General features: G+C 41.2%; 2 protein-coding genes across 4 annotated transcripts in view; both read left to right on the top strand.

The window, feature by feature from the left end:
* Positions 1-74: 74 nt before the first annotated feature.
* Positions 75-2,988, top strand: RPS16 (ribosomal protein S16). Of its 2 annotated transcripts, XM_416113.8 has the most exons (6): positions 75-105; positions 191-246; positions 936-1,037; positions 1,544-1,640; positions 2,618-2,665; positions 2,791-2,988. In XM_416113.8, exons 2-6 carry the CDS (start codon positions 199-201, stop codon positions 2,934-2,936), a joined length of 441 nt encoding a protein of 146 aa, XP_416113.1. In that variant the 5' UTR covers positions 75-105; positions 191-198; the 3' UTR covers positions 2,937-2,988. The 2 variants fall into 2 exon arrangements, with proteins under 2 accessions (XP_416113.1, XP_046754932.1); XM_046898976.1 differs by having other exon boundaries at positions 75-246.
* Positions 2,905-18,116, top strand: part of OTOGL (otogelin-like) — a 101,144-nt gene continuing 85,932 nt past the window's right edge. Inside the window, exons 1-8 of one of the 2 annotated variants that reach the window (XM_015283301.4) lie at positions 2,905-5,040; positions 10,052-10,334; positions 10,426-10,599; positions 11,526-11,565; positions 12,651-12,699; positions 14,833-14,893; positions 15,835-15,933; positions 16,598-16,752. In XM_015283301.4, the coding sequence (XP_015138787.2) occupies positions 10,491-10,599; positions 11,526-11,565; positions 12,651-12,699; positions 14,833-14,893; positions 15,835-15,933; positions 16,598-16,752 (513 nt within the window). In that variant the 5' untranslated portion in view covers positions 2,905-5,040; positions 10,052-10,334; positions 10,426-10,490. Of the gene's footprint in view, positions 5,041-10,051; positions 10,600-11,525; positions 11,566-12,650; positions 12,700-14,832; positions 14,894-15,834; positions 15,934-16,597; positions 16,753-18,116 lie in introns of those variants that run through there. The other variant, XM_046898971.1, reaches the window with a different exon arrangement.

Consider the following 18,116-nt stretch of genomic DNA (forward strand, 5'->3'; position numbering starts at 1 on the left):
GTGCCGCGCTCCCGGAAGACAAGGTGCGCTTTACGGCTGGCCCGCCCCTGAATACAGGCTGGGAAACCCCGTTCGGTCTTTTCGCGGTGCCGCCGCCTGAGTAGGGTGAGTGCCGGCGGGCTGTGGCCGTGCGGGCTGTCTGCGGCCCTGCTCCCGGCAGCGCTAACGTCTGCCTCCCTCTCTTTTGCAGGAGCAGTCATGCCGGCCAAGGGTCCCCTGCAGAGCGTCCAGGTCTTCGGGCGGAAGGTGAGGACACGCGTGGTGCCTGCTCGCACCCTCCTCGCTCTCGGGCTAGGCCGCGGCTCGGCACGATGGGCGGCTCTCTGCTCTCGCTTGGGTGCGGCGGCGCCTGCCGCTTCCCAGAGCGCTGCGGGGAGCGGCTGTGCGAGGCGAGTCGGACCGCGCCGGCTGGGCCTGCTGAGCCGCACACGTGTCGCCCTGTGCGGCGGTAGCGGGGCCTGATGGAGTGGGGCCGTCCTGAGACACGAGCTCTAAGATGAGGGAGCCCGGATACATTGCACCGAAGCTTTTTCGGGAGCTTGGTTCCCCCCAGCACGGCCTGGATCGCCTTCAGCGGTGTCCGAAGGCCGTATTAAATGGGGGAATGAACTATTGCGTTTGTTGGGATTCGATGGCTCAAAAGTGGATGGATAACAGGCTGTTGTGAAGAGATGAGCCACAAAAGCACTGTGCTGCTGAATGGATGGTGTAGCTTTCCCAGCTTCGCTGTTAATATAATCTTGTTAAGGTAGTTTTGTAATCTTCCAAGCAATTGCCTGGAAATGTCAGAAGCGGTGCTGTTTCATTTACTGAGAAGTGTTAGCATTCAACATGAGTATAGGATCTGTATGGGCTGTTAGAGTTTATGAAAATTACACTTTATGCTGCTGGTGTGAGAAATAAAGTACTGCACTAACACACATTTGGTTTTTTAGAAAACAGCGACTGCTGTTGCCCACTGCAAAAGAGGGAATGGCCTCATTAAAGTGAATGGAAGACCTCTGGAAATGATTGAGCCTAGGACTTTGCAGTACAAAGTAAGCATCTGCTCAGCTTCCCCCACCCTTGAATATTAAAATACCTTTATACACTTAATCAATTGAGCATGGAGAAGAGTTGCTTGCCTTACTGATGCTACTAAATCTTTTGCTGTGTGTAGAAGTACTTCTGAAAACTGAGGAGAGTGTCCTTCCATAACTGTATTGTTGGCAGAGGGGTACTTTTCTTGCTTAACTGAGGGTGTTCAAATTTAATAATCTTGATCTGTTTTTCTGATTTGGCCTAAACTGTTTGGTTTCTGTTAATTTTTGTGTACATATACTGTGCTGTTCAGAGTTTTGAAAGCTAAAAAAACAGTAGCACGTTTGTTTTACAGTATTACTAGTAGGTGTCAAAGAATCCTGCAAGAGAAGTTAAGTTGGATGTCTGCTTGTAAAGTCCAGTCTCTGTTTCTCAGAACGTTTAGCAGCTTCACATGTAGTAAATCTACAGACTTGCTGGCTCTGATAACAAATCAATTTTGTTAATCTGTTCTGTATCCTAGCTGCTTGAACCTGTCCTCCTGCTGGGGAAGGAGAGATTTGCTGGTGTTGACATCAGAGTCCGTGTGAAAGGTGGTGGCCACGTAGCGCAAATCTACGGTAGGATGTGGAGTTGAGCCTTCATTCTGGGCTAGAGCAGGTGAAACTGTGTATGTGAGAGCCTTGAGTTTAGAATAGCAGCTTGTACATTTCAGTGTTCTGTTTCTTCATTGCTCAAACACTGTTTTCTTTAATATATTTTACCTACAGAATTGCAACACCTGGAGCAAGTTGAATAAAATTCATTTGTGAAATTCAAAAGAACTGATCTTTACACCTTACGGTGTGACAGTTGAAGTGTCTCTCAAGACAAAGATTTTGGGAGAGCGAGAAGGGAACTTAGCATTAGAAATTACGACTTTTAATTGTAAATTTCCAGGTTGTCCAGAAGTATCTTTCATTTGACCTGCAGAGTGTACTGTGAATGAGAGCACCTGTAAGCATCTGCCTCTCTCGCAGAGCATATTGTGGATGTCTGAAGTTGATTGCACTCATTTTTCAGAAAATACATTTTTTTAATCAAAAATGTAGTCCCAAACCAAATGTTTACAGCTGCTCCCATAGCACTGGTTTGAGTTCTGGTTATTGTTATGGGGTTGTTTTATGGAGTTTTGCTAAAACAAGTCATGCCATCCTATTTTGCATTCCGCTGCCTTAGTCTTTGAACTCCCTGAATGCTTTTATCTGTTGAAAATAAAGACATTTTAGGGAACTATTTCTAAGGATTTTGAAAGCTAACTACTTGGTAGAGGATAAACACATCTATATTCTAAGGTGATCAAGACAACACTTGTACTGTGCTGTGGCTAGCTGGCAGTTGTCAAGTCAGAAGATGAATCGTGGGTGGCCTCTTGGCACAGAGTTCTTCAGATTTGCCAAAATAAAGGTCACATGTAGTATGTGGGAGGGGATGTTAAGGAGGGAAAGGACGCTTTGGCAGAGAACAAGACAGCAAGTTTCTGAGAGAACTGGCACTTTGTGTTTAAGTTTTGAATACATTTGCAATCCTTAATAATCATCTTTTTTTTTTTTAACAGCTATCCGTCAAGCTATTTCCAAAGCATTGGTGGCTTACTATCAAAAATGTAAGTTCACTGTTCAGATTGTTATGTTAGCATTAAGTGAAAATGTGTGGTTTGACAAGTGTGAAAATGCTAATATAAATTAGTTCCCTTGAGAAACGTTCAAAACTTTTTTTTTTCCTATACAGATGTTGATGAAGCTTCCAAAAAAGAGATCAAGGATATCCTAATCCAGTACGACAGGACTCTGCTGGTTGCAGATCCTCGCCGTTGTGAATCCAAGAAATTTGGAGGACCTGGTGCTCGTGCACGCTACCAGAAGTCTTACCGTTAAAATTGTTCACCAGTCATGTGACAGTCAATAAACATAAAGAGAATTTGATAAACTCCATGTTTTGAAATTGCATTTTTTTTGGTAGGTAAATAGATTTTCACTTCAGATTGATTCACAAATCCATCAATACTACAGTAAAACCAGATGACTCTTGCTCTTCTATCTCTTTGAAGAAAATCTTGATGGCCTTTTAGAGTCTTGGTAATGAAGAAGAACCTTGTACTATGGATGTACATGCGGTTATCAGAACATGAAAAGTGTACATGCTCTTTTATTTGGGAGGGGTGGGATGTCTGGTGGGGTGGGTACATGCAACAGTTTGTTGAAGCAGACAGACCTTTTTTTGTATGTCCAAGCAAATGGACCTTTACAGGGAGCTGAGTGATTCTGGTGTTACTGACGGAAATGATCCATGTTCTCTCTGCATGAAAATGTCAAAGCCTTGATGCTGACTTGGTCTGTGAGAGGATCTGGCTCCTAGCTGGTAACCAGTATGTGACTTGCCTTAGTATGCTCCCCAAGGGTAATACCACAGTAAGTATCTTTTATGTTGCTGTGTTGGCAACTAGGGGTTCTTTCAAATGAATTTTATTTTCATTGTCGATTCATTTAAAGTACTACTTCACAAGTGAAGTTCCAAACATGACCATGGAGTATTAATTGACAGTGAGTACTGCCCATTTGCACAAACTGCTTATGTTGATGCATATTAACGGCAAGTGACAAAGTGATTTATTCCACTGAGAGTAACTCCCTTAACATAATGCTAAAGTATATATTCAGGTAGGCATTGTAAAGTTTGTATTTGAAGTTCACATCGTGAAAAACGTAATTATATATGCATGTGGAGAGGGAGTCAACTCAGTTATTACTGGAAAATGAGCATGGTTTCTGGACTAATAGGTCTAAATGGAGGAAGCTTTTTTTTCTGAAACAAAGTCTAGTCTATTTCAAAACCAGTATTTTGTAACTAAAACATAAAAAGGACTGTTTTACAAATAGCATTGGATCTAATTTATTTATTCTACAACCACAGGCAGACATAGACATGGAGAACAGCATCAAGTGCTTTAATAAGAAAATCAATTGGATTGCCAGATTTGCTTATTTCATAAGCTACGTGAGGCAATGGAAAGCCTTAGGAAAGCATGTGTGAAAAATCTGGAGTTGAAAATGTGACTAATTTTGAAAGATAAATTTAGGGTATGTGTTCATCAAACATGAAATGTTGGAGAAGTTCCAGTTTCTTATCCATTGAAGCTTTGAAGACCTTCAGAAGTAATCTAATTAGGAGGAGGGAGAGTTTAGTTCTGAGTAAGACATGTGATGTGCCAAGGAAAGGCTGTTGGAAAGGCTAATTCTGTTTCTTGGAAGAGTTGCAAATGATTGGATGAGAACTTGGATATGAGTTGAACCAACTGGCATGGAAACAGCCCTACATTGTTGTTTCCTGTGTTTGGAAAGCAATTTGGAGAGGAACTGGAAGAAACACAGAAGACTAATCAAGCTACAGCACCCTACCTTCTGCTGCATTGCTTTTGAAGTCAGATATTTTTCCTATCCTCTGTACACTTGTATAACACTACTGAAATCGTTATTTGAGCATCTCATACAAAATTGCGGGGGGGGAGGGGGGCGGGGTTGGGATTTCTATCAAATGTGATATTTCTCTTCTCACTTATTCAGTGATGGGTCATCTCAGTGTACTATGTCTACACAAAATTAAACTGACTTGTTGAGTTGGGAAACGCAGATCACAGCACAAAGCACAATATTGCCCTTCTGCTTTAATTTAGATCATAGGCTTTTTATAAACATTGACACTTGTTACATCTTTCTGCTTTTTCTGGTGAAAGCTTTTGTTTAAAACACTTTCACTGAAGTGTAGTAACTCAAGAGTTAAGTGAATAACTTGAACAAATTCCTTCTGGAAAGGAATTCTCCATCCATCTCCCATTTTAGCTGTCAGAGTCTGCCACAAAATGCTGCAATACATGACCTGAATAGAAGTAGAAAACTCTTGTTCAAGCCTCTCACACTTTCATTGGAGAGAACTGTTGTGTATTCTATTGCCAATTTACATAGCATCAAACAAAAAATCCCGGTAAGTGAATGATATATTAAATTTATCACACTTGAGTCTCTTTGGCAAGATGCGTAGTTTACTTTCCTCAGTCTCTCACTTCTGCATCCTCGCATCTGACCCATTTCTTGTTCTGTGGGTTCCTCAGAGTTCCTACCTTGGAATAGAGTTGCTCACAAAGCATGCTGGCTCTCAGGCTGCTGAGTCCTGTGATATTCTAACTTGCAGCCTGGATCTCTAAGGGATCTCTAAGACGCTATGCAGGGATAACTTCAAATGTGGTTGCTGAATTCCTGTGAGTTTTGTGAAAACTGGCATCTTGATAGATGCTAATTAGCTTCAGCTGGGGAAAAATAAGCCTTTTAGTTATTTGGTTCATGTGGTGATTGACAAGCAATGGCTCACTCATTGCTTAGGAAATGTATACTAGCCTGCCAGTTGGCACATATGTACCTTACACTGTGTCTTGTCCAAAACTGATTATTGTCTAGCTATTATGCCAGTGAGATGCAGGAAAAAAAGGGGAAAAAAGGAGTTCCTATGATGTGAAAGTCACAGAGGCAGAGGAAGTGAAATACCCAGCACCAGTATCCTTAGGGGTGATCTTCACAGTTATGGGGAAACCTGACTTATCGGTTTTGCTGCCCACAAAATAACTTGTAACAACCAGGGACTTCTGTTCTTCTGTTATGAAAAAGCTGAAAATAAAACTTGCATTGCTACTAATATAACCAGAGATGGTATCTGCATGTTATTTCTTTGAACAAAAAACTCTTAGTGTAATAAAAATGCTTTCTGAACTGAACTCTGAACCTATGAAAATGTCCTATTAATCCTGGAGAGTGATGTCATTCCCACAAGCTTGCTTTCCAGATGAGAAATGTTTGTGGAATTGGACTGGTGTCTGCTTGTGTGAATGGCTGAAGATCTTTACACTAAATAGTTGTAGGCCAATTGACCACTAGAGGGCTTAACTTCACTGAGGAAGTGTAATTAAAGTGAAGTTTTAAGCTTTTGAAAGGCTTAAGGAGAAAATATTTTCATAAAAACCCTTTCCTACTGTCCTGATTCTTTGGGCATGGAAACCAAGCCCTGCTGATTGAGTATCTGCTCTAGCCATGGACACCCTTCTACAGAGAAATACTAACAATCTGATCTTCAAGCCCCTGGGGGAGGTTTTTGAGCAGCTGTGGAGGTAATACTTGGAGCAGAAGTGCCTCCAGCTTTGTATCATTCTAGCTCTTACATTATTTTCACTGATGCTAACCCTTAGGAAGTTCCAGCACATGCATGACAGTGTAGTACCACGTGAACTCTTCATTGAAAATACCAGTCCAATGAAGGCCAGAATATGAGCTCTAAGAAGTGCCATGTTTTATTAATGATGATAATGGATCCAAATCCAAAACAGGGCAAGCTTGAACCCAAGTCACCGAAGGTTGTTGCTTTCTCATCTATTACGTATAATTCTGATAAAACACATAACCTGTATATAAAGCTAAAACCTCTCAAATGTTAAGTTGGAAAATCTTGGGCAAATTTATATTGAGTACTGCAATGTGATGGAAAGTGCAGCAATAACAACAGACAAGGTGCTAAGCTACAGCAAGTGAGGATTTGCTCAAATGCAACAGCCATGGGCACAAAAATAAAGGAAAGCATATGCTTACCCTTAGAAGGCCTCAGATAAGATACCCTTGCCTCCACTGCCAACCCATAAATGAGGTCTCGGAAGGGGTGGATCCTGGCTCCGCTCCTTCCAGTCACTCAGGGGCATTGCATGCAGCTGAGCTCCCCTAGGTTGGCCCTGCCTTCCCACCAGGTGCTCAATCACTGCTTCAAGCTGAGACTTAGTAGTATTTCTGCTACAATATACAAATACATTGGCATTGAAATTTTTTATTTTCACTTTTAAAGAAAAAAATATAACTTGAAAAGGTAATACTAGCATTCTTTTAAATGTAGGCCAGCATGTTTTCTATACTGTGTTCATTTTCTTACCAAAGTAGTTATTTTCTAATTCATTGTTCCTGTCCACATTTTCCAGAGGTCTCGAATCTGTGAGTATTCTACTACTTGTGTAGGTAACGTAGTCATTGCTGGGGCATAATTTTTTTTTTTTAATTTCTTAATATAGTCCTCTGAGTTACAGTTCAGCGTACTCAGCTGAATAATTCTTTTCCCTTATTAGCTAATGTCCTTCATCTGCTTGGGACTGTGCTATTTCCTACCCTGTCTTGAGCAGAGATATCCAGACCTAATGAAACCAATTGCTCTAACTCTTAAAAAGTCTCTTTACAGCTTGTAAAATAGGCTTGGACTACTTTTTAGATGTTAGAAGTTAAGCAACTAGGCAATACTAACATGCCAGAAATATTCCCTCAACTTTATTTTGTATATACTTTAAAAAGTCATTTTAACAGCTTCTGTTAAAAAGAGTTAATTTATTTTAACTGTGAGAAATATCAACTTGAGGAATGCAAAAATCTCAGGTCAGGTTTCTTAGAAGAGTTTGAAATGATTCTGTGCCACACTTAGCTTCACAGGAAAATAGCTCTGAGATTGGTAATGGTCTTACCTCCATCCCTGGGAAGGTGATGTTACCTCCAAGCAAGTGGAAGTAAAGAAGGTTGTTGAGAGCAGTCAGCATGGATTCATCAAGGGGAAATCACCAATCTGGTAGCTGTCTGTAGTGTCATGATCAGCTGGGTAGATGAGGGGAGAGCAATGAATGTTCTGTACCTCAACATCAGCAAGGCTTTTGACACTGTCTCCCATAACATCCTTGTAAGTAAACTTAGGAAGTGTGGGACAGATGAGTGTGTAGTGAGGTGGATTGAGAACTGGCTGACTGGCATTGTTTAGAGGATTCTGATCAGTGGCACAGAGTCTAGTTGGAGGCCTGTAGCTAGTGGAGTTCCCCAGGGGTTGATACTGGGTCTGATCTTGTTTATCATCTTCGTAAATGACTTGAATGAAGGGATGGAGTGCACCCCCAGTGAGTTTGCTGATGATTCAAAGCTGGGAAGAGTGGCTGACACACCAGGAAGTTGTGTTGCCATTCAGGAGACCTGGACAGACTTGAGAGTTGGGCAGAGAGGAACCTTATGCGGTTCAACAAGGGCAAGTGTAGAGTCCTACACCCGGGGAGCAATAACTGCAAGCATCAGTACAGGTTAGGGGCCAACCTACTGGAAAATTGCTATGCAGAGGAGCTGTATGTCCTGGTAGACAACAGGTTAACCAGCATTGTGCCCCTGTGGCCAAGAAGGCCAATGGTATCCTGGAGCGTATTAAAAAGAACTTGGCCAGAAGGTACAGAGAAGTGATCCTCCCCTCTACTCTGTCCTGGTGAGGCCACATCAGGAGCGTTGTGTCCAGTTCTGGTCTCTTCAGTTCAAGAAAGACAGGGAACTACAGGATAGAGTACAGTGGCGGGCCAGAAAGATGATGAGGGGCCAGGAGCATCTCCCTTATGAGGAAAGGCTGAGAGACCTGGGACTTGCCAGCCTGGAGGGCGGAACTTATCAATGATTATAAATATCTAAAGGGTGGGAGTTAACTGGATGAGGCCAGGCTCTTTTCAACAGTGCACAGTGAGGGAACAAGGGTCAATGGGCACAAACTGGAACACAGGAAGTTCCGTATGAACATGAGGAAAACCTCTCTTACTTTGAGGGTGACAGAGCACTGGAACAAGGTGCCTGGAAATGTTGTGGAGTTTCCTTCTCTGGAGATATTCAAAACCCACCTGGATACCTTCCTGTGTAACCTACTCTGAGGGGCTGGACTTGATTATCTCCAGAGGTTCTTTCCAATCCCCGTGATTCTGTGTAATTCAGTGATTCTGTAATTTGGAAGCTCTACAGCAATCTCAAGGCCCCATCCTCTAACAGGAGATTTATGAAAGCATGAAACATTGATTATCCCCTGCCACCTCCTACAAGATAGGTGCCCACATGAAGTGTTTAGAGTCTGTAAGCATGACTACATTAGTGCATTAATTTGGATCAGGAGCTCACTTCTTTTTCCTCAGCTTGCAGACTGGAGTGGTTTTCGACATTGTGAAGCAGATGAAGCTAAACTGGAAGATGCGTTCTTCCTGCAGATAAGCATTCTGTGAAATGGGACTAGCCCAGAGTTAGTCAGAAGTAAAAACAAACCGAAAATCTCCTTGAAAAGTGAATGGTGTAAATAAATTTCCTTTATGATTTACAGAATAATGAAACACAAGATGGGAAGATGACTGACCTCAATGTCTGATAAATATTTTTTGGATATATACATATATAAATAGAAAGCTGGATCCAGAGTCACTTAAATATAGTCAGTAATAAAAATAATTCTTAGGAAATACTTGAACTTGTAATGTGTGTCAGTTTGCAGTAATTATCCTTGGGCTGCCAGTGATCCCAAACCTGCGTGAGTACTGCTGTGTGGACATGAATATACATTCATGTCTGTGGTTGGAAAGTTTGTGCATTTTCCTTTGCCTCTTCTAGTCCAGCTGGGCAGAGGGGAAGAGAAAGGGCTGAAAAAATCAGTGGGTGAAATTTTTACCAAAGAGACCATCAACTTCTGAATTTTATTTTAATTCACAGCCACCTTGTGCAGAATCCTCCCAGCATCTTATGGAGTGCATGCTGGGAGGAACGGAGAGCTAGGCCAAAGATGGGATTCACAAATGAAAGTGAGGAGTAGTCATTTCAATTGATTGAAAACTTCACTTCTTAATCATTCTATTAATGTTTAGAGTAAAGTGGGTAAGATTTTTCCATTTTTAAAATGTGCTCTTGTTTAGTTTGCTGAAATTATATTATTCTTTTTAATGAAATATGGAAACATTGGTTTCATTCACTTTTTTTTGTCTCTTTTTTAAACTATACACAAAAATGTATCCAAAATATTCTTAAAAATCCAGGTGTATTATTTAATGGAATTTTGTCTCTCTCATTTCGCAACAGATGGAGAATATTAATATGTTAATTTCCGAAATGATCTGGTTATATTTTATGCACTAACATAATTGCAGGTTCTTGATAAAACTGTAAGAAGGGCAGCAAACGACGTAAGTGTCAAAGCACACAAAGGCGTGATGACGACTGAAGGATCTCTCAAAGCGTCACAACATGGCAAAATTTCATGTCATTGTCTGCTGTCGTATAAAGGGCCAATTGAATTCAACAGAGGAGTAATGCTCACAGGTCTGGCGAAAGTGTAACTAATACAGACTCCGCTGAGCAGTTACCATGCATTTCTAATGAGAGACATGCAGCCAGGAAGTTGTATGCAACGCCTGCTAAGCTCCTGATGCTGTATGTATCTACCAAGCTTGATGTCTCCTTTTCTTTTCCTTTCTGTATTGTGTTATTTTAAATCATGCATCCAATTATCTAAATTTTAAAGGATCTAAACACACTGTAGGAAGACACAGCTAGAAGATGCCATCATAGTCAAAGCCATCAATTTGGATGAATTTCCTATTACTAAGTTATACTGAAATGAACATTGTGGGAAAGCTCAATTTAATGATACCGTGGAGTATATTCTTGCTTCATTCACTGCTGTCCTCTTTGCAAGGTAAGAACTTTATTTCATTTTTGCAGTAATACTAACTTCTACAATTAGTTTTTTGAATATTTTATCAGTGTGTCTGCTTATTTTTCTATCATAAACCAACATTTTTTTTTACCCTTATTGGAGTTAATAAAACAATTTCACAGGTTAAAAAACTGTCATATATATCTCCATTCTTTCTGATAGGTGTTGAAGCTAAAATATAGCATTTTTTTAAAGGATACATTTGTATGTATGAATTTTGTAACAGAAGAAGTTATTAAGGAATTAAGTTTAACTTTCTTTGTTTCATTGCCATTATTGTCAGATGAGTAAGCTAGTAATTAATTTCAACAGGGTATAATTTTGTTTGATCAGACTGTACCTGCAGTGCTTTTAAGCATTTTTGGAATGTTAGAATAAACAACTGTTCCTCTGGCTATAGAAACAATCCTTATAATTTACATGCATATGCACTGCACATAGATCGAGTAGGTAGTTTCTTTACAGCCATTATAAAGATTTCTAAGACAACATGAGAATGTGATTAGAATAGCAACTGAGTTTTATAAGTAATAATCAGAAAAAGATTACAGGTTACCGCTCTAGAAGTTTGATTCTGGGTAGATCTGAGCACCTGTTATGTTTTGCTAGATATGGTCTCAGCCTCTGAAGAAATATGAATGCTTTGCTCTTTTTGGTGGTAGCGTGTATCAGAGCTGAGACCGTGGGAACTTGCAGGTGGTGACCACTTATGAGCATCAAGCTTTCAGGAAGGAGAGCATCTGTTGCTAGATTCCTTGTGAAGAGAAGAAGGTTATGTAAAGATACTTTAGAAAACTCAGGTTCATTAACTATTTTTTTAAAGAACACAATTTGGTAGTGTTATTTGTCAAATGCAGAGTGACGCTATAGAAAAATATTTACCTTGATGATTTTTCAATCTACAGGAACTTATTGCAAGCTTTCTCTTTTGAGAAGGACTTCAAGGTAAGTTTTTATTCCTTGTTTGTTAAGTCCTATGAATAAAACAAAAATGTGTAAGGCTTATCTGTTGTGGTGTAAGTTAGAAAGTGAAATACAGTATTGAATTTGCCATGTAAGTTGTCATGTACATGTGCACTGGATGTAAAACACACTTTCGGAATGTTTACAATTCTTTTCAAAGAATTTATATAATGAGCATGGATCTTCCATTTGAAAAATGAAGGCACTTATGAAAAATGATACTTCTACGGTCTCAAGAAAGCTTAGAGGAGTAATGGAATGAAACCAAGATGAGATCATTATTTTATGTCTGGAAAAATACATTAAATGAGTACCCTTCTACGATTTTAATTGCATGATAAAATCCTAGCTGCTATTTGAAGCACAGAAAAGTAAGTGCTACACAGCCATAAAATAAACATTTTCAATACAAGTTTTCATGTAGAAGCTGAAATCCAAACAAAACCCAAACTAGGAAATGTTCCTGATCCCATTGAATTAAATGGGAACTATGCCATCAATTCTAGTAGAATTGTCCAGTCAGACATAGCTTTGGATATCTAGTGACCTCTGTATTTAGTGAGCACGCATACGTACCGAATGATATGCCATCTTGGACTGTTGGTAAAACTAAGCATGTTTTATAGTCTCCTGCCCTTGTTTCTAAACTAAATCACAAATTTAAGTTAGCTACAGCTGGTGAATAATCTCTTGCTATTAAAAGTGCTGTACCAATATAGTCACATCACACTCAGGGCAACTCGCTGCTGCATACACACATTCAAGTACCTATGAATCTGCTTTGCAGCTTTGTATCTTGTCATACAAGCTTGTTCTGCCTATTTTCCTCTCCCCAACAAGCCTCCTGTACCTCCCTGATGTCTGAGAGCAGAGATTGGAGCGCTGTTGAATTCTGTAAAATGAGACCACGAAAAGAAAAAAGAATTACCATTTTAAACTTTAACCCAAGAAAGACCTCTTTGATAAAGTGATGGTAATCAGAGAGAAACACTTCTCTCTGGGGAATGGCTTATTCAGGCTGCTCCGGGGACCTTTGGTTATACAAGATCCTTTTTGTTTTCTTCCAGAAACGAGTTTAATGCAACTCGACAGAAAAGAGATCTCTTAACAACAGAGGTAGGTTATACCTCCGAAAGAGTGGGGAATTCCTCCCCCTGTTCTGCTCGGGGGCTTTGCTGTTGTGACAATGGGGCCTTTGTAAGGAGCAAGGCCACGGTAACAGAAGGACAGTGAGCAGGAGCTGCTGTTCCCTACCTGCTACCTCCAGCCGAGGCTCATGGCCTCACGCATTCATTCACTCCCGGCAAAAGCTCGCTGAATTACCCACCCCGACAGAACAGCTGACGCACACCATGGGAAATAACACCACCGCTCTTCTGCTTTTTGTGAAGGTGAACAGAGAGCCCCAGAAAGCTGTTAGTGTTTGATGAAAAACACAGTGACAACTGCATAAGAGGGTACCGCATGTGGTGGTGGCGGCAGCAGCTCCAGCTCAGCCCTGGGCCTCACCACTGCAGCCTGAGGGCTGTCCCACCCCATGCCCCACACTGCTGCCTTGCACAGGTGATGTCTGACTGGAATTTTATAGTCAAGAGGAATCTTGTTCCCCTGTGGGTAAACACCTTGTGCTGCAGAGCACAAGGAGCCCAAGGAAGGGTTACAGCCCCCTTCTACAGGGGCAGGCGTGGAGCCCAAAGCCTCCGCTCTGGCTCTTGCAGACAGCCTGCCACACAACCACAAATTATTTTCTCTCAGTCTCTTGGAGATTTGTCTGACGAAGACGGAAAGCAGCCAGTATGAAACATAACATTGAGGTGAGTCAAGCCTCTTCTCCTCACTAGGAAAACACTTTCTGAGGGAAACGGACTCTGGGAACTGATGGTGGCCCAGAGAAGTGCTCAGCAGGACAGTGCTGTCACAGCAAATATGCTTTACCTCCCCAGACCAACACAAAAGCAAAAAGCCACTTTGCTGAGGAGAGGGAATAGAGCGTTTTTGTACACGGATGGTGAGGAAATTCTCTGGCTAAAGACAGCCCATGGAACAGCTTTCTGGTGGAGTCCAGTTCAGATTGGTTTCAGATGGATTTTGCTGCATGAGTGCGTCAAATTGTTTCCAGTTGGAGGAGGAAGTATTTACAAGTGAAGCATTGGTGGGACTTCACCTGATTTGTTCATCGTACAGTTGTGTTCACACTGAAATCTGTTAGCTCAAGCTCCAGAGGTGAAGCAGGATTCGCAGAAAGAAGAGTTTCTTACACGTGGAAGGTTGAATGACTTGTTTTGCTCAGTTGTGCAGCTGAAGGCTGATGTATACCTGAGTGGGTAGCATGGGAGTACAGAAATGTAACTTCTTGTAACACTCAGAGAGAGAATTAAAAAAACATGGCCAAGAAGAACTATTTAAGCAAAAGCACAAAGCTTTGTAAAACAAAAGGATTTAAAATAGCCGTGAAGAAATGTAGTGGAAAATATCTAACTATCAAGCACTTCATGCTGGTAAACTTTCTAGTCTAGTGGGGGCAAAAACCCTGGAGTGCTTGTCTTGTGGGACTTGTCCAGTTCTTCGAAGGATTGATGTGACACGACAAACTGCAGCCAGCAGAGCTCTAGGTCAGAACCCAGGACTTCCTTACAGTTCCCTGCCCCCCTGTTCCTCTACAAGACAGGATGCAGATCAGGCAGATCTGTCTCCTCTTTGTTTGGGATGAGCTGAAATGCAGTTCTGAAGAGTCTTAAGTGGGACGTGAAATCCATCACAACTGAAGTGGCTACAGTAAGATGATCAGAGAGTGTTGCAGGGCATGAGTTAGGGGAATCTGGGGAAGGAGGGATATTGCATCTCTACGCTCTCCAACTCTTTTTATTTTACGGAAGTGAAAAAGGCAGGATGCTTCTCAGGACCCTCACTCTTCCTCCCAGATATAAACACAGATCTCCCCAGTGGAGTTCTGCTGGTTCACTGGCAATGGTGAAGCAGAGGGCATGGAGAGAAGGCCAGTGGTGACCCCAGAATACTGCTGTATAGTTCTCTGTTCCCCTAAACCATGCTTCCCCTCCCCACAAGTGCTGCAGTCACTGCCTTTCCTGCTGGTCGAGGCTGCCAATCTGTCCATAGCACGTGAGGTTGTGCCATGTGCTGAAACAACCTGCCAAGTCCTAACCCAATCCTTCTGTAAGGCCCTGGGCTTGTATTGGCGAATCCGTAAAGCACGAATACCCTGATTTTGCTTTTATGTTTCTCTGCTAGGTTCGAGCTGCATCTCCTCAATCGCACCTAAATGGGACCTTGACATGGAGCCCACCAAGAGGTCAGTGCTACTCCCTGGGAGGAGATGCTACTCAACACTCTGACCTCCTAACCACTTCCCGTTTTGCCATGGGCTTTGTCCCCTATGAAGTCCTAACCTATCTCATTATCTCATTTTATCCTCATTACATTGCAGACATTTCCTGTTGAAAATGTACTTCCAAAATAATGCTGTCAGCATTGTAAATATTTGCATCTAGGATTATAATTTCTCCCTGGGAAGGAAAGCAACTATCTGCAAACCTGGAACTTGAAAACCTCTTTCTCCTCCAACTTTTGGGGAGCTCTGATTTAGACCAACCTCAGTGAATAGTAAACAGTGAGGTTAAGTTCCAAACAGGCTACAAAGCCCTTTAATTAAACTGCTTTTAGAAACAATTAATAATTATATCACAAAACAAGCCATTCCCATGGAATCTTAAATTTCTGACTTTGGTCGCCTCTTCAGCAGAAATAACCTTTTACAATTTCTTAGCATGTAGTAAGAAATATTTTTAACCAGTTTTGTCTGTATAATATATTCTAGACTGTTAATAAGCTGAGTATACCCTTTGCTGTAATGCCTGAGAGAGAGGAGCTGAACATATGTATGAGTTGTGCTGAACTTGGTCAATTAAAACAATCTTCATCCTGTGTATTTCTACATCGGGAGGGCTGGGATTTGGTTTCTTTACATGGGAACTTGACCTTTTGTTTGCTGGGAGGAGACTGACCTTTTGCTCCTTTGTTAGTGTACAAATCTCAGACTGAAAGAGGGAGAACTTTGTCTTTTAACCAAGGAACACAAAGTATAAAATTAAGCAAATGTTAAAAAGAAAGCGTTGTTGGCTAATTTTCTTAGCTAGTATGGATGCTCATGATTTTAGAACAAACATCTAATGTGAGTCTCAACCTGTCTGAAAAATACTGTATCTACTAAAAGACTGCTATTCTTGCTGACAGGCTTGTGTCCTCAAAAGTGCCTTAATGGAGCAGGCTGCACAGAGGCAGGTGACTGTGATTGTCAGTTATTTCAAGCTCAAGGAAGCAGGTGCCAAATTGGTAAGTCTGGGGCCAAAGGATTAATCAAGTTTTGTGTTCAAGTGATATATAAGGGGAAGGTTTTAAGAACAATGTTGTCAACATAACTTTTGTGATTCCTTTTGTAGTAGTGGAACTTCATTCCACTAGAAGAGAAGAGAATTGCAATTATATTAGGTGTTAGGGAAATACATAGAGCAACATCACAAATGCCTAGGTTATAGCATCTGGACTGTGATGATTCATAGGTAGCATAACAGATAGATCACTGTCTAATATATCAGCAGCTGGCCACCTTTTCTAGTTAACCGAGTACACAACTGATAGAAAGATGGAGTGAGTTACTGAAATAACTGACTCATTAAATGTACTAGTTTCTGGAATCTTACACCAAGAGTCATCCCAGATCTTCAGTAGTCCTTTGCATCTACTTAGAATTAAAATGTCATCACTGAAGCAAATCCAAAATTTCCGATGATTGTGTGGGACTAAAACTGCATTCTAAAGACTTTTAAAATAAATATACTTTATTTAAAGTTAAAGAAATCAGGTTATCTTTTCATCCTTGTTATTCCTTTTGTTCATAACTCTTATTTCCTTTCTAACCTTTTACTTCTGCAGATGTCTTTGCCACCTGTACATTTTTTATTACTGTACTTGTTGTAAACTCGGTGTGTTTTTGCAGTTCCTAACAATGGTAAGGACCGAGATGGGATTTGCAAGTCATGGGGACAGTATCATTTTGAAACGTTTGATGGCATCTACTACTACTTTCCGGGAAATTGCTCCTATATTTTTGCAAAAGACTGTGGTACTCCAGAACCACATTACACTGTTTGGGTAAGTATGTGAGCATATGTTAGAAATACACACTGAGTATTCCTATATTTCATAAGTAAAGTAACAAGAGAGACAATAAATGGATCAAACTGCTGCATTACATACAGAACTATGCCGCTGAAAAATGTCTAAGCATGTGTGCGGTAACTCAAAACACTGGTGAAATAATAATCAACAGAGTCAGTATATTAAAAATAGTATTTATTACTCCCTCTATGCTAAAAAAGGATCTCAGCTCTCTCCTCTCTGGGAAATCCCATGTAGCAAATTGGGTCTTAAAGCAGGCCTTGGAAGCTTCAACAAGCGTTAGCTGTCAGACTGCAGAACATACGAATTGCTGAGTGAAGTGCAAACAGCTATCACCTGCTTGGTGGCTGGGCAACCAAGTGTAGCAGGCCCTGACTTGCAGGTTCTGGCATGCTAGGATGGGGAGCTGCCTCCCCCAGCCCATGGAAAAGTCTGTTTCCCTGGGGATTTGTGGTCTAATTTTGTCTCACCTCTGCGTCATGCGGCGAAGTTTAACAGCTCAGAAGCCTTCATCCTGACCTATGTATGGGAGGCACTCTTCTTAGAAACTTCTTCAAATTGCTGAGTACCCATGGTTAATGATTTTCAGATCAGGGAGAATTCAAACCTATGCTACCTCTGAAGGAAGGTGACTGTGTGGGGAGGACATAAGCTCATTATGCTATTTTTTCTACAGTTGTTGCTGATTCTGCAAGGGGAGGGAACAAGAGTGGTCCTAATTGTAATGCAAACATGGTGGTACAGTGGGCACAGGGGCAAAGATAGATCTAGATTCTGATTCCTTCTGCAAGGGCCTGTTTTCATTTATAAGTATGTGACTTTCTTACCCCCCAAATAGTAGCATCCATAGAATTTTAATCTCTTGTTTCCCCTCACTCAGGTCATAGGCAGATGCTACCTACCTTCCATTATTTCATATAATTCTTTAGATTCAGTGTGCAGCTTTGATATTTTAGGAGATTTCTTAGAATGGAGTAGCAAAACTCACACAGAGGGTGGTGATGCACTGGAACAGGTTGCCCAAGGAGGTTGTGGATGCCCCATCCTTGTATGTGTTGAGAGTCGTGCTGAATGTGGCTCTGGGCAGCCTGGTCTTGTGGCTGGCAACCCTGCACATAGCAGGGGGGTTGAAACTGGATGATCATTGTGGTCCTTTTCAGCGCAGGCCATTCTATGGTTATATTAAAATCTAGAATCAATATTTTGGTGGATATCCAATGCTCTGGAAGGAGAGAAGCTACCATAGCTGGAATAAATGTCATATTTTTAAAAAACCTAAAAATGTTTAATCAAAAAAAATCACAAATAATGCATTACAGTCAGTGCCAATTGGGCTG

The sequence above is a fragment of the Gallus gallus genome, chromosome 1 (genome assembly GCF_016699485.2).
Source record: "Gallus gallus isolate bGalGal1 chromosome 1, bGalGal1.mat.broiler.GRCg7b, whole genome shotgun sequence".
Taxonomy (NCBI): Eukaryota; Metazoa; Chordata; class Aves; order Galliformes; family Phasianidae; genus Gallus; species Gallus gallus.